Source organism: Pantherophis guttatus, chromosome 1, assembly GCF_059756535.1.
Source record: "Pantherophis guttatus breed Tessera chromosome 1, ASM5975653v1, whole genome shotgun sequence".
NCBI lineage: Eukaryota > Metazoa > Chordata > Lepidosauria > Squamata > Colubridae > Pantherophis > Pantherophis guttatus.
The window spans coordinates 337272681-337300622 of NC_142063.1; the positions used below are offsets into that span (position 1 = coordinate 337272681).

Genomic DNA, 27942 nt, shown 5'->3' on the forward strand with positions numbered 1-27942 from the left:
TCAGCTTATCCAGGCCATGTTATCTATCATTGAATGAGCAAGCATCTCTGTCCACAGAGACACAGACATAGGAAATTGGATCTTCCTGCTTTTGGTTTGCTTCTTTCAGCAATCCCTACTCCACTCGAACCTGAAGGTTTCCAACAGCAGCGAGGCAAGATCCAAAGCTATCTGCAATACAAGTAGCCCTCAACTTACAACCATTTATTTAGTGACCACTCAATGTTACTACGGCACCGGAAAAAAGTGACTTATGGCTGTTTTTCGCACTTATGACCATTGCAGGATTCCCCACAGTCACATGATCAAAAATTCCAACACTTGATAATTGGCTCCTATTTACGAAGGTTGCGATGTCCTGGGATCATGTGATCCCCTTCTGACAAGCAAAGTCAACAGGGAAGCCAGATTCACTTAACAACTGTATTACTAACTGAACAGCCGCAAGGATGGACTCAACAACTGTGGCAAGAAAGCTCGTAAAATGGAGCACAACTCAACGACTGTCTCGCTTAGCAGCAGAAATTTTTGAGCTCAACTGTATCAACGAAGGAGAGTATTTGTAGCTCAGGGTTAGAATGAGGGGTCCTTGGTATTCTCTGAGCTTACTGGTAGTTGTTTTCTTGCAGATATTTCCTTATCCCAATAGAGTAGAGTAGAGTAGAGTAGAGAGTATAGAAGAGAGAAGAGAAGAGAGAAGAGAAGAGAATAGAGAGTAGAACACAGAGTATAGAATAGAAAAAATAGAGAAGAGAATAAAATGTAGAGTATAGACTATAGAGTATAGAATAGAAAAAATAGAGAATAGAATAGAATAGAATGTAGAATAGAGTAGAGTAGAGTAGAGTAGAGTAGAGTAGAACAGAACAGAATTCTTTATTGGCCGATTGTGATTGATACACAAGGAATTTGTCTTCGGTGCATATGCTCTCAGTGTACATAAAATATATAAGTGATAAATCATGATCATAGCCATCGTAAATACATTCATCATCATCAAACTAGGTAACATCATCAGTGCTAGTAACTACCTATTTTGGATAATGAAATATTTGCAAGAAAACAACCAAACTCAGCAAGAACCAAGGGCTCAATTGTGGTTGTAAGTAGAGGACTACCCGTAGGAGATGCACACTGGGTATATCCCTTCCATTCAAATTTCTCCCCAAACGCGTCAGTAAGAATTAGGAACTAGAACAGAGTTTTTTTTTCCAAGGATGAAGTTGATTTCCAGTTATTCCCAGCAACATAGAGCCCCAAGGATTCTAACTGAGGTGACATCAGAAGTTCTCAGTTATGGCAATTTTTTTTTTTTAAAAAAAATCACATTCTGCTAAAGGAGGAAAAAAAACGGCTACCCAGATCTTCTCTGGGAAAGGGGACCAGGGGCTATAAAACTGTAGTTTTTTTCATCGTCGCAATGTAGTGTTTAAGTGTGATTCTTTGGTCTCAGCATCTGGATTTTTGTTTTTAAGGTCTTCAAGGAAGAGTCTCGAGGCAGAGAAGGACCCCATCAAATTCCACACAAAACAGCCAAGGGATGGCTTCAAACCCACAAGCTTGCCCTCCCAGCTGTAAGTCGGCATCGGGAAGTAACGTTTCGCAAACTATATCACAGTGTGGCCGAAATGTAAGCTGCCCTCCTGGAAGATTTGGGCCCTTGAGGGGACCCCAGTGCCGAAGACACGGGCCCTCCCCCCAGGTGGAAGGAGGGGCTCTGGGTGGCCCCCTGGGAGCCTAATGGCCTATCTGCCGGTCATCGTAGGTGCTGTATCGCTTGACGTGAATGCGCCTGACTCGGTCGCGCGGCTCGTAGTTGCCGTCCTCGTCTTCTCCGCGGGAGGTCTGGCTCCGATTTTGGCTCGTGGCCTCCAGCAGGGAATTATCAGGCACCCGGGGAGTCTCGTATAACAAGATGTTCAGTGTTTCCTCGTAGATGCGGGCCTCAGGGAATTCGACCTGGAGGAAGAAGAAGATGCAGCTTTTGGAAATTTAGCAGTGGTTTCGTTCTGCCTCCCTCATATACACCATCATTTGTAACCCTGAGATCTCAGAAGAATTAGGGGCCTGAAAGCTACGTATTATCATATGTGGTGGACATGTATAGAAGCAAAAAAGTATTGGGCAAAAGTCCGTATGTGGTTGGAAAAGATGATGCAACAGCATATTGATCTAAAACCTGAATTATTCCTGTTGGGGATTTTACTAGAAACGTATAGTAAAGAAAATGTATATTTGATTATTCAGGTAATAACTGCAGCTAGAATTCTATTTGCTCAAAATTGGAAAACTGAAGAGATCGCTGCAGAGGAAAATGTGATTAGGAAAATATTAGAATGTGCAGAAATGAATAGATTAACACTTGCAATTAAAGGAAAGGAAGAATCTGATTACTATAATATATGGGAGTTATTTTATCAATGGTTAGAGAATAAATATGAAAGCAATGTATTATAAAGTTAAATAAGTTAAGAAGAAAAATGTTACAACATTTGTAACTAATGGATCAAGCAGTTACAAGTGGCAGTGGGAAGTTTCTGCCTTCAGAATTGCAAGTTTCTGTTAATATATAGAATAGAATAACAGAGTCGGAAGGGACCTTGGAGGTCTTCTAGTCCAACCCCTTGCTTAGGCACGAAACCCTACACCACTTCAGACAAATGGTTATCCAACATCTTCTTAAAAACTTCCATTGTTGGAGCATTCACAACTTCTGCAGGCAAGTTGTTCCACTGATTAATTGTTCTAACTGTCAGGAAATTTCTCCTTAGTTCTAGGTTGCTTCTCTCCTTGATTAGTTTCCACCCATTGCTTCTTGTCCTGCCCTCAGGTACTTTGGAGAATAGCTTGACTCCCTCTTCTTTCTGGCAGCCCCTGAGATATTGGAAGACTGCTATCATGTCTCCCCAGTCCTTCTTTTCATTAAACTAGACATACCCAGTTTCTGCAACTGTACTTCACATGTTTTAGCCTCCAGTCCCCTTATCATCTTTGTTGCTCTTCTCTGCACTCTTCCTAGAGTCTCCACATCTTTTTTTACATCGTGGCGACCAAAACTGGATGCAGTATTCCAAGTGTAACCTTACCAAGGCATTATAAAATGGCATTAACACTTCACGTGATCTTGATTCTATCCGTTTATGCCGTCTAGAACTGTGTTGGCTTTTTTGGCAGCTGCTGCACACTGCTGGCTCATATTTAAATGGCTGTCCACTAGGACTCCAAGATCCCTCTCACAATTACTACTACCGTATTGAGCAAGGTACCACATATATTGTACCTGTGCATTTTGTTTTTCTTGCCTAAATGTAGAACCTTACTATTGTAGCTTTACAATAAAGTAGAATTGCTTCATTTAGTCCCGTTTCCTGTCTGATTTACCTGGAGAGCTGGCAGGCACCCAGCAAGTAGAGTGAAGAGCAGAGTGACAACATTCTTGGCTGCTTGCCAAGCAAAGGAGTAAATTTCTTGATGTGTAACAGCTGACTGCAGCCTGATTTAAGAAGCAGCTCTGACCCATGTTCCCTTTATTGCAAGCAACATCTGATCTCCGGCTCTTCTGTGACATGCCTGTTTGTGTAAGAAACCTTGAACATCTTGACTTCTGAACTGGTTGACAACTTGGGTGACCCGAATTTTGGACCGGCTATTCTCCTTGCTCCTACTATTTGAAAGCAACTCAATTCAGGTAAGCATCTCTGTTTGAGTTTGCATGCTATTATATTGTATTTTGGCCTTGAATCAACCGAGAGATACCATAGCAACTGTCTGTGTGAGTCAGAAATGGAAAGCAGGATGCTGTCTCCAATATCCGGATTGAAGATCTGCTCTCGGCAATTTAGAAGGCATTCAACCACAACCAACATCAGCTGCAACTGGTAGGCCTCCAAGAACCTGCCCAGTCTTCTTTTCAAGCTATCTAAATGGGTGGCTAGCCAAGCAACCTCCATTCCAAGCCCATTCCAAGGAAAGTTAAATTTCCTGGTGGATTCCCATCCAACTGAGTCAAGCAAAAGGTTAGCTCGCTGCCAAACATCCCATCGCCGTCTCCATTTCAGAGAATGCATTTCAGCATCCTGACCCATCCCTCCTCTGACATGGATGCTGGAGCAGTAAAAAAAATCACACATTGAGATACTGGCTCTGATAGATTCTGTCCTCCATTTTAAGTTTCATTTCCAGCTCCACCATTCCAAAATGGCTATTTCAACCGGCTTGCCATGGCAGGAGCCATTTTGACAGCAAGCAGTAGCGGTATAATAGTCGTTGACTTGCAACCATTCATTTAGTGACTGTTTGAAGTTGCAACAGCACTGAAAAAAAGTGACTTATGACCGTTTTTCACACTTGCCACCATTGCAGTATCCCCACAGTCACATAATCACAATTTGGATGCTTGGCAACTGGTTTGTACTTGTGAAGGTTGCAGTGTCCCAAGATCACGTGATCCCCTTTTGTGACCTTCTGACAAGCAAAGCCAATGAGGAAGCGAGATTCACTTTAACAACTGTGTTACTCACTTAACAACTGCAGTGATTCACTCAATTGTGGTCGTAAGCCGAGGACTAACTGCACAAGGGTGTGTGTTTTTGCCACACTAAATACAGCAGCCCGTGACATCAAGTCACTTAATAACCGCCTCGCTTAGCAACAGAAATGTTGGGCTTAATTGTGGTCATAAGTCGAGGACTACCTACCCAAGACTTTCCCAACATTTGGAAGATAGCAATTACACTTAACTTATATACTGCTTCAAGGTGCTTTTACAGCTCACTCTGAGCGGTTTACTAAGATAGCATATTGCCCTCTCCAACAATCTGGGTCCTCATTTTACCTACCTCGGAAGGATGGAAGGCTGAGTCAACCCTGAGCCTGGTGAGAGTTGAACTGCCAAATTACAGGCAGCCAGCAGGCAGCAGAAGTAGCCTGCAGTACTGCACTCTAACCACTGCGCCACCGTGGCTCAAAATGCTTCCCTTAATGATGTGAAAGAATGACTTTGGGATATGGCTGCCTAGGGAACTATCAGAAAAAGGAAGGAGGGAGGCCACAGTTTCATAACAGGCAGAAAAAGAAACTCAGAAAGGAATCTCTTTAACTTCTCAACCTGGAAACAGTGGGAGATTTGTATTTTCAGACTTGCAAGATTCTGTTAAGGTAGGGCTTACAATAAATTAGTAAAAAACAGTAAAATTAGCTCATCTGGTCAAGTTTTCTGTCTAGTTTGCCTGGCAGAGTGACATCTCCCCCATCCCCACAATAGCAGGTATCTTGGGTATTAATACTGAGCCCTTCACAGAGGACTCTCAACCATGATCTCCATCCCAGTGCCAGGAATCACTGTTGTGGCCTGTCGGCTGCCAAATCAGAGGACGTGGCAGCGTGGGAGTTAGGATCAGCATCAGGGCAACCTGAGAGCTCCGAGGGGGAAGAGGGAATGGAGCTGTCAGAGAGAGAGAGAGAGAGAGAGACAGAGGTGGAACCTGGGCCGTCAGATGGAGAGTCAACAGTCCCCAGGTCTGGAGGTGGCTGATGAGGAAGAGGAGGAACAGCTGGGTCCAGTGCCTGACGCACGGATGCACAGAAGGCAGAGGAGAGGAGAGCAATGGAAATCTGTGGGCCGATCCTTGGGACAGAAGAGCCACCACTGCTAGCAAAGCCCCACCCTAACTCTGGGGATAAAAGGCAGGGGGCGGAGATGAATAGATGTGGCAGACAATTATTTATCTCCCCTGCCAGACAGACTTGTTAGCCTGCGGTGAGAGAGAAACCTTTTACTGGGGCTGCTGGCGCTCCTAATAAAGGAATAATTGATTGAACTTCAGAGGGTTTGTATGGGGAGCTGGGTTAGAACAATTGTCATTTACCTTCGTTTGCTTCTTTTCCGTGGCGTAAACGATGGAGGTGCAACAGACTTCGGCCAGCTTCCGCCCCTGGCCAAAGAAACTCCAGCAGCAGATCTCGTCCCCGATGACGTCCTTGATGAAAAGAACCCTTTTGTTGAACCGGAGGGAAAGCTTGTCAAAGAGTTCGATGTTCTTCAGGAGATTGTCGTCCGAGGTGCTGGAGGGAAAGAAAAAAAAGCAGCACTGGTTTTATTTATTAAATTTGTACACTGCTCAACTCGCCATCGAAAGCAATTCTGGGCAACTGGGAGGCTGGAAGGATTTCGGAACTCTGTTTTTCTCCAGCAGCAAAAATGTTGTGTCGAGGGACGTGTGGCTCATCCCTAGCTCCAGTGGCCTCTCTTGTGCAAGCAGAGGCATCTGGAGATAACAGGTAAGGGCTTGATTTACAACCAGAATTGAGCCCAAAATTTATTGTTGCTAAGTGAGACAGTTAAGTGAGTTTCCCTCCCCCACCCCCCCAATTTTACGACCTTTCTTGCCACGATTGTTAAGTGAATCACTGCAGTTGTGAAGTGTGAAACAGTTGTGTTAAGTGAATCTGGCTTCCCCACTGACTTTGCGTGTCAGGTCACAAGAATAAGAATAAGAATAATTTTATTTCTATACCGCCCTTCTCCCGAAGGACTCAGGGCAGTGTATAGCCTATTAAAAGCACAAGACAAACATCAATTAAAATAATTTAAAATTATTAAATAATTCGGCTCAATTTAAAACCCCAGAAGTTTAAAACACCCAATTTAAAATTATTATGTTGATAGCCCAGCCTGGGCTATCACATGATCCCGGGACATTGCAACCGTCATAAATATGAACCCGTTGTCAGGCTTCATCAAGGAACGTATTCCTGACCCAAAAGAAAAAAAAAAAGATTTGGGGGAATGTGTATTGTGAGAAGGGGAGGGGGCTCTGAGGAGTTTGCCTTGAAGCCAATTTCCCACATTTTGAGCATTCCAACTGTATCAACCAGTCCAGGGTGAGAAAAATGGGTTTTCTGGTGAGTAAGACAACCAGATAATAATGTCAATGATGGCAAAAGAGCCAAATGATTTAGTGACTGTTCAAAGTTACAACGGCACTGAAAGAGAGACTTATGACCGTTTTTCAGCTACAACCTTTGCAGCATCCCCATGGCCACGTGATCAAAATTCAGATGCTTGACAACTGGTTCATACTTATGACCGCTGCTGTGTCCTAACAGTCACGTGATCCCCTTTTGCGACCTTCTGACAAGCGAAGTCAATGGGGAAACCGGATTCATTTAACAACCGGGTTACTAACTTATCAACTGCAGTGACTCATTTAACAAGCATGGCAAGAAACGTTGTAAAATGGAGTAAAAACTCCTTTAACAAATGTCTCACTTAACAACAGGAATTTCGGGGCTCAATTCTGGTCGTAAGTCGAGGACTACCTGTAGCTGTTGGGCTGAATGTTTCCGCCTACAGAGGGAGAGACGGGATATGCTTTAAATATGCTTGGCTGCCAAGCAGATACAGGCAGTCCTTGATTTATGACCACAGTTTGGATTGGAACTGCCGTCAGGAAACGAGGGGATCATTAACTGAGTCATCATGTGACCGCACCTGATTTTATGATCTTTTTTTTTGCCATGCTCATTAAGCAGATCACTTAAGGATCAAGTCACTTAGTGCGAACTGTTAGGGATGAAGTTTCTTCGAAACTGGCTGGAAAAAAGTTGTAAACAATGATTGGGTGATCCCAGGACCATTGTAAATAGATGATTGTCAAATACCCAAACCACAATCACGTGACCATGGGGACACACCATGATGGTCATTAAGGGCTGGTAAATAATTTTTTTTGGCACCAGCATTAACTTCAAATTACAGGAAGTCCTCGACCTACGACTGTCGTAGGTCGAGGACTACCTGGAATTCAGTCCCACAGTATTTGGTTGTCCAAGATACCTAGCTTGACATCCTGCCCGTCACAGATGGATTACAAAACAGGTGAATTTGTGTCCAAACACCAGTTAATCCTTAGCTCTGATCTCTCATTGCTATTGCAGCAATCTTGTTTACCTTAAACAGCAGTAGCTTCATTTTTACTGCTGCTACTATAATTAATATCATTTCACCTTGTACTTTGACCAGAGAATTGCCATGTAAAGGTAGATAAGACGCACAAAGACTATTAAATGTTGGTCGGTGGCAAAATAATCTTGACTGCCGTTTTGAAAGCTTGAATATATCTTAAATTTACTGTGACAGCGAACCTATGGTACGCGTGCCACAGGTGGCACGCAGAGCCATATTAGTGGGCACATGAGCTTAGTTCCAGTGGGACTGGAAGTCGGCAAACGGGTCGTTTCCAGCCTCCAGAGGGCCTCTGGGGGTATGGGGAAGGCTGTTTTCGCCCTCCCCAGGCGCCTAGAGAGGCTCTGGAGCCTGGGGAGAGCAAAAAATGGGCCTACTGTGCCATCATGTGCCAAAAGTGGGGGGAGCACGGGGGGTCACAGGCGCATGCGTGGGAGGCATAGAATTATGGGTGTGGGCACACGCATACACACATCCCCCGTGCTCCCCCTGCTTTTGGCACGCAATGGCAAAAAGGTTAGCCATCACTGGTCTAGGATTTGTGCCTAGGATTAATTTTCCAAACTCTGATTGAAGACTCTTGAGTACAATTGCTTTGCTACAGTAATAGAACTTTTCTGTTTAACAACTGACTCCTTAGGTGACTTTGAATCTGATAAATTCCTATTCACTCCAAGATGATCTTTTGACTTGTTTCAATACATAAATACAAAATGTATATATTTTTTGGCTTTTAAAATGTACACTTTACATTTTGTATTGTAAATTGTATCTATTTGCAATACATGTTACATCTAATGCATGTAACTGGTCGCCCTCAATTTATGACTAATTGATCCTGTAATTATGGTTAAGCCGTGCCGGTTGTAAACTGAGTTAACCATGTGATCGCACCTTTTTGCGGCAGTTTTTAAGCAACTGCCATGGTTGTTATGCGGACCCCTTGTTTGCTATGGGTACGGTTTGCTCGAAACTGGAAGTAAATGCCAAACTCTAGCAAAAATGTCATAAATCATGGTCATGTGACTGTGGGACACTGCAAATGGCAGTAAATGTGGGTTGGTTGCCGAGCGCCCAAAATGTAACTGGGAGAGGGGGGGCAGCTGTTGGAATACCAGAATCAGGTCATAAGTATCTTTTCTTAGGTCCATTGTAAATTGAACAGTTGCTAAGTGACTAATCATAAACAAGGATTACTTTTAATGTATTATATACAGACGCAGACATATAGATAAGAGATATAGACATATAGACATATATATATGTTACGTAGGAAAAACCTGTTTTTAATTTTTAAATGTTTTTATAGTGATTTTTTGAGTGTATTGTGAGCCGCCCTGGGTCTTCGGAGAGGGGTGGCATATAAATTGAATGAATGAATGAATGAATGAATGAATGAATGAATGAATGAATGAATGAATGAATCAATCAATCAATCAATCAATCAATCACTCAATCAATCATCGCAGGAACAAAATGGGTGGATGGGACCATCCCACAGTTTCCAAGCTTCATCTTTTAAGTTTCAGCATTAGCCCAGAGAAGAGAGGGGTTTACCTTGTGTAGGAGTATTTGTTGTTACTTCGGTTGTAAAGGAGCTTGACCACTGGCTGAAAAAAGGGAGGAGAAAAAGGGGTGTCAATGCAGGCAGAAGAAAGAACATCAAACTTTGTGCCACTGGGTGCCACCAGCAGCTGGCGGAGACTCATTGCCCTGGATCCCACAAAGCTCTGGGAACAGAGGTACTGAACAGTCCCAGGTCATTATGGGAACCTGAGACCACCATTCCTGACTCAGGTGTTTTGCACAGGTAAGGAGGAGGAAAAACAAGACTTGGAGGTAATCGTGCCAGACTTCCAGATTCCCAGTATGGATCATCCTCCATTCATGACCACAATGGTATAGAGCAGAGGTCTTCAAACTTGGCAGCTTTAAGACTTGTGGACTTCAACTCCCAGAATTCTCCAGCCAGCTATGAGAATTCTGGGAGTTGAAGTCCACAAGTCTTAAAGCTGCCAAGTTTGGGGACCCTTGGTATAAAGTGTAGGTGTAGGGTTTTCTGCTTGGGTGGTGGGTTAGTTAGTTAGTTTATTATTATTATATTTATATACCGCCCTTCTCCCGAGGGACTCAGGGCGGTGAACAGCCATGGTAAAAACAATGTACAACAGAAATTAAAAGCTTATTAAAATAATTCATTTGGCCAAACATCCAACTAAACATCCAACTAAAATCATTTTAAAACCCCTATCAAAACCCAATTTAAAAAACCTTTATCCTGTCAGACCAGCTTGCTGGAATAATAGGGTCTTCAGAGCGCGATGGAAGGCACGGAGGTCGGGGATCCTTCATATGTCCGGGGGCAGCTCATTCCATAGGGCCAGGGCCCCCACAGAGAAGGCTCTCCCCCCGGGGGTCGCCAGTCTACACTGTTTGGCTGACGGCACCCTGAGGAGGCCCTCTCTGTGGGAGCGTATTGGTCGGTGGGAGGCAACTGGTGGCAGAATGCAGTCCTGTAGGTAACCAGGTCCTAAGCCATGGAGCGCTTTAAAGGTGGTAACCAACACCTTGAAGCACATCCGGAAGACCACCAGGAGCCAGTGCAGCTCGCGCAAGATGGGTGTTACATGGGAGCGACAAGTCGCCCCCATTATTACTCGCACGGCTGCATTCTGGACCAGCTGGAGCCTCCGGGTGCTCCTCAAGGGGAGCCCCATGTAGAGAGCATTACAATAGTCCAGCCGGGAAGTGACGAGGGCGTGAGTGACTGTGCGCAGGGCGTCCCGATCCAGAAAGGGACACAACTGGGAGATCAGGAGAACCTGATAAAAAGCCCCCCTGGCCACGGCTATCATATGATCGGACAGCCATGAGTCCAGGAGGACGCCCAAGTTGCGAGCCCTCTCTGAGGGGGGTAAGATCTCATCCCCAATAGCCAGCGATGGTGTCAGCTGGCTATATCGGGCCGTCGGGAGCCACAGCCACTCAGTCTTGGAGGGGTTGAGTCTGAGCCTGTTCCTCCCCATCCAGATCCGCACGGCCTCCAGGCAACAGGACATCACGTCAAGGGCATCATTGTGGTGGCCTGGGGTTGAAATGTACAACTGCGTGTCATCGGCATATAGTTGACACTTCACCCCAAAGCAACGGATGATCTCACCCAGCGGCTTCACGTAAATGTTAAACAGAAGGGGCGAGAGGACCGACCCTTGCGGCACCCCACAAGTGAGGAACCTCGAGGTCGACCTCTGCCCCCCCAGTCAACACAAACTGTGTACGGTCAGAGAGGAAGGAGGAGAACCACCGTATCATGGTGCCCCCCACTCTCACCCCCTCTAGCCGACGCAGTATGATACCATGATCGATGGTATCAAAAGCCGCTGAGAGATCTAGGAGGACCAGGACAGAGGAGCAACCCCTGTCCCGGGCTCTCCAGAGATCATCAACCAATGCGATCAATGCCGTTTCCGTGCTGTAACCCGCCCTGAAGCCCGATTGGCACGGATCTAGATAGACAGCTTCATCCAGGAATCGAGGAAGTTGTCCCGCCACCACACTCTCAACAACCTTCGCCGCGAAGCGGAGGTTGGAGACAGGACGAATAGTTAGCTAATACAGCCGGGTCCAGGGAAGGCTTCTTGAGGAGGGGCCTCACCACCGCCTCTTTCAGGGCAGATGGGAAGATATCCTCACTCAATGAAGCGTTGGTAATCTCCTGAAACCAACCTCGTGTAACCTCCCGGGAGGCCAGCACCAACCAGGAGGGACACGGGTCCAGTAAACATGTGGTAGCGTTAAGCCTCCCCAAAATCCTGTCCATGTCCTCAGGAGTCACATGGTCAAACTCTTCCCAGGTGACACTCTCAAGACTCACCTCCGTCATCCCGTCCGAGGCTATCCAATCGGAGTCCAGGCTGGCCTGAATCTGAGCGATTTTATCATGCAGGAATTGTCCAAAATCCTCAGCTCTACCCTGCAAGGGATCCTCCCTCACTTCCACCCATAGGAGAGAGCGGGTCACCCTAAACAGGGCGGCTGGGCGGTTCTCTGCAGATGCAATAAGAGTGGAAAAATAGTTGGATTTCGCCACTCTTATCGCCACTAGGTAGGTCTTGATATAAGACCTCACCAGTGTCCGGTCAGATTCGGTGCGGCTGGACCTCCAATTGCTCTTTAGGCGTCTTTTCCGGTGCTTCATCTCCCTCAGCTCCTCGGAGAACCAAGGAGCTGGTTGAGATCGGCACCGAGTCAGAGGCCGCAAAGGCGCGACGCGGTCCAAGGCTCCAGCGGCTGCCCTATCCCAGGCGGCCACCAGTTCCTCAGCCGAGTCGTGAGTCAGAGTCTCTGGGAATGGCCCAAGCTCCATCAGGAACCTCTTGGGGTCCATCAGGCACCTGGGACGGAACCACTTGGTCGGTTCCATCTCCCTGCGACGAGGGGAAGCGGTTCGAAAGTCTAGCTGAAGGAGCGAATGATCTGTCCATGACAAGGGCTTAATAACTAGGTCCCCTATTGTGAGATCATTCAACCACTGACCAGACACAAAAATCAAGTCCAGCGTGTGTCCCCCGATGTGGGTGGGGTCATGAACTAACTGGGTCAGGTCCATGGCTGTCATGAAAGCCATGAACTCCCGAGCTGCTTCTGACGTTTCACCGACGGATGGCAGGTTGAAATCTCCCATGACCAGAAGCCTGGGGGTATCCACCGCCACCCCGGCTATTACGTCTAGCAGCTCAGGCAGGACTGCTGTCACGTGGCAGGGAGCCAGGTATACAGTCAACAAACCCATCTGCACCCCATGACCCCACTTCACAAGGAGGGATTCACAGCCGGCTATCTGAAGAACAGTGGCCTCCCTCGGACTAAGACTTTCTTTAATAATCATCGCCCCTCCCCTGGGCCCTTGGCTGATGGGTTGGACTAGATGACCTACAAGCTCCCTTCCAACTCTGTTAATGTCTGTTAGACTGAGACCAGAACTTCTGTTGTTAAGCAAAGCAGTGGTTAAGTGACTATCACCCAATGGTATGGGATCTTCTTGCCATGGTTAAGCAAATCACTGCAGTTGTTAAGTGAATCATGCAATCATTAAGCAAATCAGTCTAGGAAAATGTGTAACCCTCTGATTCTTTTAAAAGCATATGAAATCCTTTAGGAGGCCGTTTGACGTAGATGAGACTCAAAAGTCTGTACAGCTTTCCTCGTTGGGAATTTTTAAAAAAAGTGCCGTGGAACAGCTCTGCTGCTTCTGCAGAGGGAGGAGACAAAGGCACGGCTGCCATCTTGACTTTTTTGCCCTTCACTTGGATGTTCCTGGAGTAGCTCCAAAGAAACAATAGAAAGAACAATATACTTTATCATTGCAAACTGCCCAGAGTCTCTGAGAGTGAGTTGGGTGGCCATATAAATTTTCATTCATTCATTCATTCATTCATTCATTCATTCATTCATTCATTCATTCATTCATGAATTAATTAATGATAGGCATGGCTACTCCTTTGCAAATTATTTCCTAAATTGGGGAATCTTAATTGGAGGAGAAAGGGGAAAAATGGGCAACCCAGTCTACTTTGGAGGGGCCCCCGATCATTAACTCTACCCACCTAGTTTTTTTGAAGTATTACATCTGGCAGACGGTACAGGATAATAAAATCAAGGAGAAATAGGCTGAAAAACAGCTTCTATCCCAGGGCAGTAACTATATTGAACTCTACTGTATAGTGCAATATTAATGCAATATCAGGGGGTTTTCAATTCAATTGTATAGAATGTGAAGGATGTGTGTTTGCGTTTTATTTTTAGAATTATAATGTACACTAAAGATGTACATTATGTACACTAAAGGTTTTGGTTACCACCTTTAGAGCGCTCCATGGCATCGGACCGGGGTATTTACGAGACCGCCTTCTGCTACCAATAGCCTCCCACCGACCAGTAGGCTCCCATAGAGAGGGGCTTCTCAGGGTGCCGTCGGCCAAACAGTGTCGACTGGCGGCCCCCAGGGGGAGAGCCTTCTCTGTGGGGGCACCTACCATCTGGAACGAACTCCTCCCAGAGATACGGAGGATCCCGGATCTGCGCACGTTTCGTCGTGCTCTCAAAACTTTTTTATTTCAGCAGGCTGGCCTGGCCTAACTCTCCCTTTTAAATTTTTAAATCGTTTGATTTGTTTTATAAATTGGGTGTTTTAAATTTGCTTTTCGGCCAAAATATTTAATAATTTTAATGGACTTTTAATGTTTGTATTATCTGTATTTTATCTTGGCTGTTCACCGCCCTGTGTCCTCCGGGAATAGGGCGGTAGAAATTTGATAGATAGATAGATAGATAGATAGATAGATAGATAGATAGATAGATAAGATGGCATTTAATTTCGTTGTACGGGGTGCAATGACAATAAACTAAAACTAAACCTCTAGCAAATCCCCCCCTGTGTGTTCCCCCAAGCAGCAGAGTCCAAAAATAATAAAAGTGGTTTTATCTGCCATAAACCTGAAAACTTTTGAGCTGAAAAGGGTAAACCACAATGGTCCTTTTTCAGATCACCTCTAGGAGGTGTTCAGTAGCATGGAAAATATTGATATTTAAAAGCTTAACGGCGCCTCCTTTTTCCTCTTCCTCATTCTTCAGATGCCATGACAAAGTTCAATCTCCCAGCCACTGATAAGGAAGACAAGTGGCTGAGATTTTGGATGGCTTCACATGTGGTGCCAAGCCAGGTTTGGGGTGACTCTGGCTTGAAGCAGGTGCTGCTTACCCTCCGTTAGCTCAAGGACCACACCAAACCTAAAGTGAAGAGCCTTATGTTAGACTTAGAGGTTTTGGGTTTTTTTAAAGGGTAAAATACTGTTTTAAGTATTGTAAACAATCTTAACAAGTCTACAGGTAGTCCTCAACTTATAACCACAATTAGCAGCAGAATTTCTACAGTCGCTAAGCAAGGCAGCTGTTAAAGTGATTTTACAACCTTTTTCATCATCGCTGTTAAGTGAATCACTGCACTTAAGCGGATGTTGCTTTTTTAAAAATATAAATAATCCTCAATTTATTGGACCAGATTTTCCTTGTTAAACAAGGGGGTTGTTTGAGTGAGTTGCCCCCAATTTTATGAGCTTTCTAACATGGCTGTTAAGTGAAGCACTGCAGTTCAAGGGTGAAATCCAGCAGGTTCTGGAGAACCGGTAGCGGAAATTTTGAGCAGTTCGGAGAACCGGTAGCGGAAATTTTGAGTAGTTTGGAGAACTGGCAAATACCACCTCTGGCTGGCCCCAGAGTGGGGTGGGAATGGAGATTTTGCAATATCCTTCCCCCAGGAGGGGAAGAGAATGGGGATTTTGCGGTCTACTTTCCCTGGAGTGAGGTGGGAATGGAGATTTTACAGTATTCTTCCCTTGCCATATCCACCAAGCCACGGCCACCAAGCCACCCCACGCCCACAGAACCGGTAGTAAAAAAAAATTGGATTTCACCACTGCTGCAGTTGTTAAGTGAATCATGTGGTCGTTAAACCAATACTGTTTCTCCCTGTGACTTTGCTTGTCGGAAGCTGGCTGGGAAAGTCACAAATGATGATCACATGATCCAGGGATGCTGCAATCATCATAAATACATGTTGGTTGCCAAGCGTCTGAATTTTCATCCCATGACTGTGGGGATGCTGCGACAGACGTAAGTGCGAGGACTAGTTGTAAGCCACTTTTTTTCAATGCTACTGTAACTCCAAACTACACCAATGGTCATAAGTCAAGGACTACCTACATTAGGACAAAAAGGGCAGCCCACATGCTGGACATTCTCGTCTCCTAGATTAGTGTAATGTGTGAATGTCTTTGGAGATGCTCAGTCATCCAGGTCATGGTTGTCCCAAAGGTGCTTTTTTTCAAGAGGCAACTTTCTGGTGTTTCTTTGAAGATGTTTCGCTTCTCATCCGAGAAGCTTCTTCAGCTCTGAGAGAGCAAAACATCTTCAAAGAAAAACCAGAAAGTTGCCTCTTGAAAAAAAGCACCTTTGGGACTGTACAGATAAGTCCTTGACTTACAACAGTTCACGATGACCGTTCGCAGTTACAACGGCCCTGAAAAAAGTGAGTTATGACCATATTTCACACTTGTGACCACTGTAGTATCCCCATGTCACATGATCAAAATCCAGCCACTTGACAACTGACTCACATTTATGACGGTCGTAGTGTTCCTGGGGTCATGTGATCATCTTTTTGCGACTTTCTGACAAGCAGATTTATGGCGGAAACCAGGTTCACTTAACAGCCGGGTTACTAACTTAATGGCAATGATTCGCTTAACAACTGTGGCAGGAAAAGTCATAAAATGGGGCAAAACTCACTTAACAAATTTCTCAGTTAGCAACATAAATTTTGGGCTGAATTGTGGTCGTTAAGTTGAGGACTACCCGTAATGTGTGAATTGGCCCTTTTCGTCTGCTCATTCTCTCCTCAGGCCCCCTCAGTACCTTCATGGCTGATTCAATGAGCCTCTCTTCCTCTTTTGGAGACGTGATGACAGGGATATTGCAGATTGGGTAGTAGCTCTCTTTCTTGTCCTGCAAACAGAATTGCACACATCCAGATAGATTAAAACAGGGTAGACTGCCACTGCCTCTGGAATCTCATTGTTCTGAACGGCAGAAATGAAGATTTAAGTTAGAAAGCATATCTGGCTTTTTCATTTTTCTTTTTGCCAAGATGTTGGGAGCGGGTTGTTGCAGGACATAATTTATGTCTTAAACCAGGGGTGTCCAACTCGAGGCCCGCAGGCCAAATCTGGCCCTTGGGGTGCTTAAATCCGGCCCACAGGGCCGACCTGGAAATATCAAAGGACCAGTGCATGGTGCCTCTGCTGGCCAAAATGGGCTGCGTGTGGCCCGTTTTTGGCTGGCAGAGTGCTGCTGGAGGATGGGGAGGCCCAAAACGGGCTGCAGGGGGGAGCTCAGGAGGCCTCCGTGTGGCTTGTTTTTGCCCGGCAGAGTGCTGCTTGAGGCTGGGGAGGCTGAAAATGGGCCGCGGGGTGGGGGAGCTCGGGAGGCCTCCGTGCAGCCTGTTTTTGGCCGGCAGCGTACTGATGGAGGTTGGGGAGGGCAAAAATGAGGCGCGGGGGACCGTGCACCCCCCTGCACCCCGTTTTGACCAGTAAAGTGCTGCAGCAGGCGTCCATCCCGTCTCTCCCCCCGCTGCCCCCCTGGCCTGCAGAGAACTACAATGCTGATCCAACCTGCGAAGAAATCCAGTTTGACACCCCTGTTTTAAACCTTGTGGAGAATCTTGATGGTTAATTTCTCCCCCACCCCCCACTTTTCAAAGAAGGCATGAGAATGCCATGAAGAGATATCTGAGGAACCTCTTCAGATTTTTAGGCTTTAAAGGATGAAGACACAATTTTCTTTTTTAAAACAGAGTACCTGAAAGATTTGTTGTAGTACATTGGGGTGGGGTGGTTTGAAGGCCTGAAATTCAGGACTGGGAGTAGTGGCCACAAGAGCCCCCATCTCTAGAATAATAATGTACATGGTAGATTGCAGTCTGTCCTTCCCCAAAAAACTTTAAATATACACTGGTTGTCCCCTATCAAGGACTTTTTTCGAGTAGGATTCTTGCCTTGAGTAAAAGGGTAGAGCTGGATGACCTCCAGGGTCCCTTCCTTCTCTTCAGCATTTACCGTTCACTGTGTGCAGCTCTCTTACCTGCAAGGCTGTTTGGCAGAGGTCCACCAAGCCCTGGATGAGGTAATATTTGGCTTCAGCCATCAGCTCCTTGATCTCCTGCCGGTTCTTGGGTAGAATGACCGTGTTGTCCCGAAGGTAATTTAAGATGGTTCCAAAATGCTTCCCACAGCGGTCGATCAGGATCCAACCTGGGAAAGAAACAGCGGGCCTCGGGTTTCAAGCAAAGCAGGTGGAAAAATTATTTCACAGAGCTTTATTTTCTACCAAGACGACTTGTAGAAATAGGAAAACTTGCCTAGTCTTGGGTGATAATTCTGAACAGGCTGCAAACAGATCTCAGAAGAGGCCAATTATAACTTTAATTAATTAGATTTGCAGGTAATCCTTGATTTGTCCCATCAAATGGGACAAAACTCACTTAATATATCACTTAGTAACAGAAATTTTGACTCAATTGTGGTTGTAAGCGGAGGACTACCTGTACCAACGCCAACTAGAACCCAAAGAAAGAGGAGAAGCCATACAAAACTGTATCTCCCATTCCCAACCTTTGGAACCAGTACAGAGGAATGCCCGTGCTAAGAGATCAAGAGAGTCAAAATGGATGCAACACCCCCATTCTGCTCCCACCAGAGGTGACCCACAAACGTAACTGATCCTGTTTCACAATAGAATATTCTGCAAGAGCTGCTCGAGACGCGTTTGCAAAAATGCAAAGCCAAAAAGCACGAATATTTTTTATTTTATCTTGAAATTAAACGAAGTCTTATACTAAGTGACAGAGGGTTAAACAACTCAAGCAGTTTAAGCACCGGAGGGCAGGACAAGAAACAATGGATGGCAACTAATCAAGGAGAGAAGCAACCTGGAATTAAGGAGAAACTTCCTAACAGTGAGGACAATCAACCAGTGGAACAGCTTGCCACCAGAAGTTGTGGGTGCTCCATCACTGGAAGTTTTTAAGAAGAGACTGGACGGCCACAAAGCGCGTGCATGAATAGAACCGGTGGTAACACCGGTTGGAACCCACCACTGTCCCACTGGCCAGCTGGTCTTCGGGTCTCTGCAATGCATGCGCTGGGGGTGGGGCGAATGGGGGGGGGACACTCACGCACAGGGCGCATGCACTGGGTTGTGCAGGTTGGTGCAGGAGGCTTTCCAGGCCCAAAACGGGGCAGGGGGGCGGGATGCATACAGAGGGGCGGGGCTCATGCACGGCAGGGGGCTCACATTGCATTTTTGGGGTTCTGGCACATGTGTGCTTTGGGCACTTGGCACCAAAAAGGTTACCCATCACTGGGCTAAATGATCCTTGATTACAGAGTTGAGATTAGAAGGGGAGTTGGTGGCATGTTTTGATGAAGGGGTTTATCAGCTTTCTTGGTTTTCATCGGTACCCACCTTCCTTGTCGGAGAGCACCTCCATCCTCCCGCTGAACATGGCTTTCAGCATGGTGTCATGGCGGGTCAGCACCTGCACGGTGGTGTAATACAAGGAGCCCCCGACATTCAGCCGCACGTACTTATTGCCAAGGGTGCCGATTTTGGCGCTGCACCTCTTCGGCTTCGCTCCCGAAGCAGGGCAGAGGGTGGTTAAGCAGGTGTCGCCGGACATCTCCTTCTGCAAATAGATGACAACACGGCAGTGGGTGGGCTTCACCGACTCCGCCGTGGTTGGAGGGGAAAACCGTGGGGGTCTCCAACTGGATTCAAGAACACCTTGGAAGTCGCAGGCCCCCGAGCTGAGAGACTCTAAAAGCAGAGAGAGAGAAAAAGAGAGATTTGTTTCACTGTTGTTGGGTGAAATGATTGTGTTGGCCTGGGTTCACACAACACGTTCAGAGGCACAGCCTGTTTTTTATCAGTCATCGTTTTATTTATTTATTTATTTGTCAAACATGTACAGATTAGCAGGTATAAATATGAACATGGACGTGAATGAAGGATATGAGTACAAATAAATGGGGACAGGAGGACAGGAACGGTAGGCAAGCTGGTGCACTTATGCACGCCCCCTTTACGGACCTCTTAGGAATGGGGTGAGGTCCACGGTAGGCAGTTTAAGGTTGAAGCTGTGAGGGTTTGAGGATGTATCCTGTTTCCCTTAAAATAAGACATCATCCCCTGATAATAAGCCCAATCGGGCTTTTGAGTGCATGAGTGCATAAGCCCTCCCGAAAATAAACCCTCCCTGAAAATATTTAAATGTATGTGCAGTCGGTCCCCGCCATTTTCTCTGGTTAGGGTTAGGGAGACAGAGCTGGAAATCAGGTAAGATGGCAAGAGGAGCCCCGTCTTGCTCTACGCGCTGCAAAATAATAAGAGCTCCCCGAAAATAAGGCCAAGCGCTTATTTCAGGGTTCAAAAAAATATGAAACAGGGTCTCTGTTGCACATGCATGGGGGGCGGGCTGGCTGTGTGCAGGGGGCGGGGGGGCTTGCGGGCATGCGTGGGGCCTCCGCACACATTGCATTTTGGGGGTTCACATGCTTTGGGCACTCAGTCCAGAAAAGGTTAGGCATCACTGGTCTAGTACCTATAAATGGCATCATACAGCAGGAACGATGGGCCCTTTACACTAGTGGACTTCAACTCCTGGTTGGCTCAGGAATTTTGGGAGTTGAAGTCTACAAGTCGTAAAGGAGCCATCGTTCCCCACCCGATAGAGTCAACTTCTCTCTAATTGAAGAATATAGGAAAAGTGGATTTAAAGGGAAAATAGACACATATACAATCACACATAGATCCCCATGTCAGACAGTTTTTAAAACAAATTATGAAAGTTACGTGGCTCTGAAAAAATAAAACACACCTCCTGTTTTCAGGAAACATTCAACAGAGGTACTTCATTCTAGTGGAAGACAAAAGGTCCTCCCCGCCCTTGTAAATGGCAATGAATCTTTGCTTAAATTTAATGGGATGTCCCGATCTAACCAATCCAACTAAGAGGGTACCTGGGATATAGAAATGATCTTGAGAAATGAAGGAAAAAAAGAGGTACCTGTTGTTTAAAGCTGTATCCGCAACCAAGGCAATCCTTAAACTAACTTCTGGATAGGAGACCAAAGTCCATTTCAAAGGGGCAGCAGGAAGATTGGGGGAGTGGGGTGGGGTGAGAGTTTCCAGCCCTGAAGGATGACGCAATGCCTCTGACTCAGCCTCTCTCAAACAATAGGAACATTTCCTTTCCTTCCTCCCTGTTGAACTTTGTTTTTTTGTTTTGTTTTTTAAACTTCTTTTTAATTGCCTTTTATAAAAAGTAATAAACTGGAAATACCCAGCGTCACAACAAGTTTCTGTTTCCAACAGGGCCAGACTGAGCTTGTCTCAAGTGCCAACTGGATGGCATTCAGGAAAGATTATGGCGGATAACCAAACTGGGAAATGGCCATAAAAATGACCCAATTTGAGTTGCAAAGACAGAGAGATGTGAGGTTCCAAGTAATGCATCCATCATAAACTGAACTCTGAGGCATTCCGGAGTACTTCTCAAAGTACAAATTTATTGGCACTAACTGGTGAAAAGCCAGTACTAAAGTTCCCGGGCTTTTCACCCAAATATAAGTTTCAGTTTTCTCAGGTTTCCAAAACAATCGGTCACTTGACAAGCTTGACAATGTGAGTGTTGCGCTTGTCCCTGACCATGCTGACCGAGGGTGCTGGAGGTTTCATTCACCACCGGAGCCCCCTGGATTCACAGGTAGTCCTCGACTTACAACTTGTTTAGCGTCTGTTCGAAGTTACAACGGTACCAGAGAAACTGACTTATGACTGGTCCTGCCACTTTTTGGTGTCCTATTTTGATACACTGAAGATGCTAGAGCGGGCCAGAGTCCAATAAAGGTCCTGAAGCTACTTTGCTCAATTTGATAAATATAGGTAGTCCTCATTTTGTGACAACTGGGATTGGCAGCATGGTCATTAAATGAAGCGACTGCTAAGACCCCTCGCATCCTGGTCATAAACTGTTTCAACTCCTACCCTCAAAACAACGCTAAAAGAACACTACACACCAGAACAACTAGACACAAAAACAGTTTTTTCCCGAATGCCATCACTCTGCTAAACAAATAATTCTCTTAACACTCAACAACTAGTTACTTAATCTGCACTACTATTAACCTTCTCATCGTTCCCACTACCTATCTCCTTCCACTTATGACTGTACGACTGTAATTTTGTTGCTTCAATCCTTACGATTTATACTGATATTGTTTCCGGATTGCTTATTTGGACCCTATGACTATCATTAAGTGTTGTACCTTATGATTCTTGATGAACGTAACTTTTTTATGTACACTGAGAGCATACGCACCAAGACAAATTCCTTGTGTGTCCAATCACACTTGGCCAATAAAGAATTCTAATTCTAATTCTGAGTGAAATATCGCAATTTTACCATTTTACTTCAACTTTCCTTGTTTTTTTTTTTTTGTTTTTTTTTGCAAAGATTGTCAATGCAAGAATTGGCCCCAAAGTTACTTTTTCCATCATCCATCCTAATTGCAAGCGGTTGTCGTGCAAGGCAGTCACTAAATGAGGACTACCTTGTAAGGCAGAATTCTAAAAAAGGTGGCAAAGGGGTTTTTCTTTCTTCCGTCGCTCAGCCCACAAAAGAGCCACCTCTCTACCAGAGATCACAACACTCGGTCTTTCTCGTGGCCATTTTCAGAGTGAAATGCTCATTTAATCCAGTGGGGCTCTTTCCTTCCCACAGAAAATCCTGCTTGAAGCCTCTGGTAGGAAAAATATATATATATAGTTTAACAATTTTGCAACTCCAAAACTTGGCTTCAATGGGGGAGGAAGAGCAGCCAGGAAAAGAATTAATGTTTTATCACATTTTCATCCGGCAACAGATGAGGTCCTGTTGCCTTGCAGCAGGAAGGCCGAGCGAGAGAAGCAGAGCCAAGGGCATTCAAATAATTTCTTGGGCTGGGCCCCTTTGGGTAGACTTGAATCCGGCTCTCCCCAATCTAAATCCAACGCTCCAGTCCTTAAGCTACATCATGGCTAAGCATTCTGGGCAGTTCTAGGTTGCCAGTCTAGATATGCCATAGATCAGGGGTCTCCCACCATGGCAACTTTAAGCCTGGTGGACTTCAACTCTCAGAATTCCCTTCTGGGAGTTGAAGTCCATCAGGGTTAAAGTTGCCAAGGTTGGAGAGCCCTGCCATAGATGTAGCTGTCTTCTCCTGAGGCCCCACATACAGTAGCACAGGTGGGAACTATACGGCAGTTTACGCTCCCAGCTCGCTAGCTCTGCCGCTTTTACAGATCACATTGCTAAAATTTGGCCGCATTTTTTTCAAAATTCACTTACCAATCCTACCTGTTTCAGATAACAATTTGTCCAGTGATGGGATTCAGCCAATTCGCACCACTTCGAGAGATCCGGTTGTTAACTTTCTGAGCAGTTTGGCAAACTGGTTGTTGGAAGAAATCATTAGGGCAGAGAACCGGTTGTTAAATTACTTTAATCCCATCACTGAATTTGTCTGAAATAGTATAGGGTTCCCTGCCTAAGCAGGGAATTGGACTAGAAGACCTCCAAGGTCTCTTCCAACTCTTGTTATTCTATTCTATTCTTATTGTCCACTAATTTTGAAATACACTTGGTTCTCCATTTTTGAGGGGAAAAAAAAGCTATCAATGTACACCTTAGCACAGGGGTGGCAATTATGGCCCCTTTACGACTTGTGGACTTCATTTCCCAGAATTCCTGTGCCAGCATGGTTGGCTTAGGAATTCTGGGAAATGAAGTGCACAAGTCGTAAAAGGGCCATAATTGCCCACCCATCTTAGCACATGGGTCGTCAAACTACGGTCCGCACGCAGCCCACCGAAGCTATTAATCTGGCCCGCGGAGGACAAGGCTGCCCCACCCACATTGCCCCGCGCACCCTTTGGCAGAGTGCAGGACTTACTTTCGCTAGCCCCGCAGGCTAGAACTGAAAAGTAAGGCCAACAATTTTGGCCTGCAGAGATGTTCTGGAGGTGGGGGAGGTAAGAAACGGGGCATACAGATGCCCCAGAAGGCAAAAAAAACGGGCCTCTCCCACCTCCAGAAGATAAAGATAGATAGACAGAGAGAGAGAGAGAAGGAGAGAGAGAAAGACAGAAAGAGAGACAGAGAGAGCTCCTTGGGGCTGAGAAGAATTGCTGCAAAACTGAGTTCTCTGAAGTGGACCACTAGACTCCTAAACAACTAAAAAAATGACCCAGTAAAAAGAAAAGTCAACCAAAAGAGCAACATGCAAACAAAAGCAAATAAAACAACCCCAGGAACAAAACAAATTTTGTTTAATTTGTGTGCATTGTTTAATGGACTGTTAAATTGGCCACACCCACCTAGTCACATGACCTAGCCATGCCCACCCAGTTGGTCCAGCCCCCCAACAGTCTGAGGGACCGTGAATTGGTCCCCTGTTTAAAAAGTTTGAGGACCCCTGCCTTAGCAAGTTGCCCTTCTGTTATGGTTGTATGGTAATTCCTATCACCAGCCATAGTTCAGCATGATGGGCCATGTAATCCAGATACACCTGGAAGCCATCAAGTCAACCCCTTCCTTAGTGACATTTTGATTCTGCGTACACAAACACACACTAAAATATCTCATGAATTTGTCTTCAGATTCATGGGATATTTTAACAAGGTAAATTTTTCCAGTCCTGTTTTAAACTGGCAGCTTTCACAGGTAGTCTTCATTTAGCGACTGCATTTACAGCATTAATGAAAAACTAGCTTTGCAACCAGTCCTCGCCTTTACAACCTTCAACAAGTCTGTAAAGCCAAAGAAAGCAGATGTGAGGCCATCAAATCATGTTTTACTTAGCAACTGCTTTGCTCAATGACCAAATTGATCATCTGAATTCAAGTTGTGTTAAGTGAGGAATTACTGTATAGCAATTTTAGGCTACCATTCACATTGTGTCTGAACATTTTCAATTACCCTGTTTCCCCGAAAATAAGACATCCCCTGATAATAAGCCCAATCGGGCTTTTGAGCACATGCGCTAAAATAAGCCTCCCAAAAATATTTTAACGCAGAGCTGGAAATCAGGTAAGACAGCAAGAGGAGCCCCATCTTGCTCCATGCATCCCAAAATAATAAGACCTCCCCGAAAACAGGGCCAAGCGCTTATTTCGGGGTTCAAAAAAATATAAGACGGGGTCTTATTTTTGGGGAAACATGGTAGTTGTTCAGCATCAAGGTAATTTGGAAATGTAAGCTGTCCTGGTGATACCAGTAACTACTGAAACTGCAGGTGGTCCTCGACTTATGACCACAATTGAACCCAACATTTCTGTTGTTAAAGCTGAGACATTTGTTAAATGAGTTTTGTCCCATTTTACGGCTTTTCTTGCCACAGTTGTTAAGTGAATCATTGGAGTTGATAAGTTAGTAACACGGCTGCTAGGCGAATTTAGCTTCCCTGTTGATTTTGCTTGTCAAAAAGTTCCAAAAAGTAATCACGTGACCTTGGGACACAGGAATGGTTGTAAGTATGAATCAATTGTCAGGTATCTGGACTTTGATCATATGATCATTCATGGGGCTGCTACAAAGGTCGTAAGTGTTGTGGGAAGCCCACCCCTCTCCGAAGAATAAAATATTTTGGAGAATATTAAAAAGGCAGAAACTTCAGATAAGCAACACAATAAAGCAACACAATCAAACCAAAGGTTGACAAAATTAGCTCAGATAAACACCTAGGATTTGCATTTCCCCTTTTGCCTATAGAGCCAGCTATGACCCCTACATGACCCCATAGGAATCCAGAAGCTATAAAAACCCACCCGCTCTAAACTCCATTTTGTCAGCTGTCCCAGAATCACATACGGTTGGTGATTCTGCTTCATCAATAAAGGGAACATTTCTTTCCAATCAGCCTCCATTTTATTTCCAGTGCCTTTCTCCTGGCTTGGACCTGGACCTGGATATTTATTTTATTTATTTGATTTTTATACCGCCCTTCTCCAGCAGGACTCAGGGCGGTGAACAGCCAAGGTAAAAACATAGCATACAAAATTTAAAACAATTTAAAAAGGTATTAAATAGTTTCGGCCCACAATTTAAAAACACCCCAATAAAATCAATTACGAGTTAAAACCGAAAGATGGGATCAAGCCAGCCCAGCTAGATGAAATAAGTGAGTTTTAAGGGCCTGACGAAAAGTCCGGAGATCTGGGATCGTACGTATCTCTGGGGGTAGGTCGTTCCAAAGGGCGGGTGCCGCCACAGAGAAGGCTCTTCCAACAGTGTGAAAAATGGTCATGTCACTTTTTTCAGTGCCGTTGTAACTTTGAACCGTCATTAAATAAACTGTTGTAAGTTGAGGACTATCTGTATAAGAATACTGGGACTCAGTTCAAGGGTGGGATCCAAATGGCCACTTATTTTTGTACAGCTCCTGCTGAAAGCTCCTTTTGTTCTATTTACCATAGATCGGATTTTCTGTTCATGCTTTTTCTTTTAGGGTTTGGACAAGTAGTCCTTGTCTTATGGCCAGTTGCTCTCACAGATCTGATGACCTGGATTCAAAAGTTCAGATGGTCACCCCGTCCCCTGCAGTCATGTGACAACCATTGCAAAAAAAGGTCATAAAATCAGGTCGGTCACCTGAGTGACCTGACTTACGACTGTAATGGGCAGGTTCTATTACAGTCATAATTTGAGGATTACCTGTATTTAGATTTCGATCTCATCTTCTGTCCAGGTGGCTTTTTCCCAGGGGTGAAATCCAGCAGGTTCTGACAGGTGGAGAACCAGTAGCGGAAATTTTGAGCAGTTCGGAGAACCGGCAAACAAACACCACCTCTGGCTAGCCCCAGAGTGGGGTGGGAATGGAGATTTTGCAATATCCTTCCCCCAGGAGTGAATGCAGATTTTTGCAGCATCCTTCCCCTGCCATGGCCACCAAGCCACGCCCATCAAGCCACACCATGGCCACCAAGCCACGCCCAAAGAACCAGTAGTAAAAAAATTTGGATTTCACCACTGCTCCCTTTCTATAATCCCCAAAGAGTTTCCTCAACCCTGCCAGATACATCTGTCTGAGCTAACCCCTCACTTCCATGGTTGCGTTTGGACTTCCCCCCAAGTCTCCCCAGTTCTGATCCAATGCTTTAACCACTACACCATCCATGAGCCACGGTGGCACAGTGGTTAGAGTGCAGTACTGCAGGCTAATTCTGCTGACTGCCAGCTGACTGCAATTTGCCAGTTCAAATCCCACCAGGCTCAAGGTTGACTCACCTTCCGAAGTGGGTAAAATGAAGACCCAAAATTGTTGGGGGGCAATATGCTGACTCTGTAAACCGCTTAGAGAAGGCTGTAAAGAAAGCACCGTGAAGCGGTATATAAGTCTAAGTGCTATTGCTATCCTGGCTGTATTTACAGAAGGGTGCCCCCAACTGTTTTCATGGGAAGGAGCATACTTGCTTCTGAATGCACGTTGGGGGCATAGTACCAAAAGTAGCATAGTTAAGACCAGGAGTGGGGAAGAATCCTTATGTTTCATTTAATCTCATTTTAAGACTTAATATACCCAATGTAACATATTCACTAATTTCCCTCTTCGACCTTATTCAAAATGACCAAGTGGCCCTCACCATGATCTCCTCCTGGGTTTGAACTCTGGGCTACCCTTCAACAGGTGTAGCGTTTCCCCACCTCCAGCCTGTTCCAAACGCCTATCTACAGACTCCTCTCTACCGCCGCTAAAAGAGGCTGGGAGGGGGCTATAAATTATACAAATACTGTAAATAAAAAGGAAAAAGTCTTTCACCCAGCCTGCCCTCACTCCCGCCTACCTCGCTTTATCTCAAACCTCTCGTCCCCAAATACAGAATCAACTTCACTTCCCCAGTCTCTTGCCCCAAACGCGGGCCCTCCCACCCCTGATTCGCCCTGCCAACCGTTGGGTCTTTTCTTTACCTGCTTCCGAGCCGCCCCGCGCTGCTCTCACACTAGGCCACCAATGGCTCCGCGGGACCCCCGAGCGACGGCCAGGCAAAGGAGCGGAACTTGACCTCAACCGGCTCCGAGCGACTCGACGCGCCTTCGGCTTCTCAAGTCCGGCCAAAGAGAGAAGCTCCAACTTGGGGCTGCAGCAACAGGCTTCCCAATCGCGAGAACTCAGCCTACAACTCCCGGCACGCCCTGCGCGCCGGCGTACATTCCAGATATACGTTTTATATATATAAGGCCACCGGGAACTACATCTCCCGACAAGCCACGGCTCTGTCTTTCGCCAATCCAGGCAGGCACGCGGGTCGAAGCCAGAGCTATC

General features: G+C 45.6%; 1 protein-coding gene across 2 annotated transcripts; it reads right to left on the reverse strand.

Moving 5' to 3' along the window:
- TNFAIP1 (TNF alpha induced protein 1) lies at window positions 1–27866 on the reverse strand. Of its 2 annotated transcripts, none has more exons than XM_034420769.3 (7): window positions 27588–27866; window positions 19049–19399; window positions 17666–17835; window positions 16439–16528; window positions 9524–9576; window positions 5868–6063; window positions 1–1959 (listed from the first exon to the last, which is right to left on the reverse strand). In XM_034420769.3, exons 2-7 carry the CDS (start codon window positions 19260–19262, stop codon window positions 1738–1740), a joined length of 945 nt encoding a protein of 314 aa, XP_034276660.2. In that variant the 5' UTR covers window positions 19263–19399; window positions 27588–27866; the 3' UTR covers window positions 1–1737. The 2 variants fall into 2 exon arrangements, with proteins under 2 accessions (XP_034276660.2, XP_034276661.2); XM_034420770.3 differs by lacking the exon at window positions 27588–27866 and adding an exon at window positions 20649–20753.
- Between the last annotated feature and the right edge of the window lie 76 nt (window positions 27867–27942).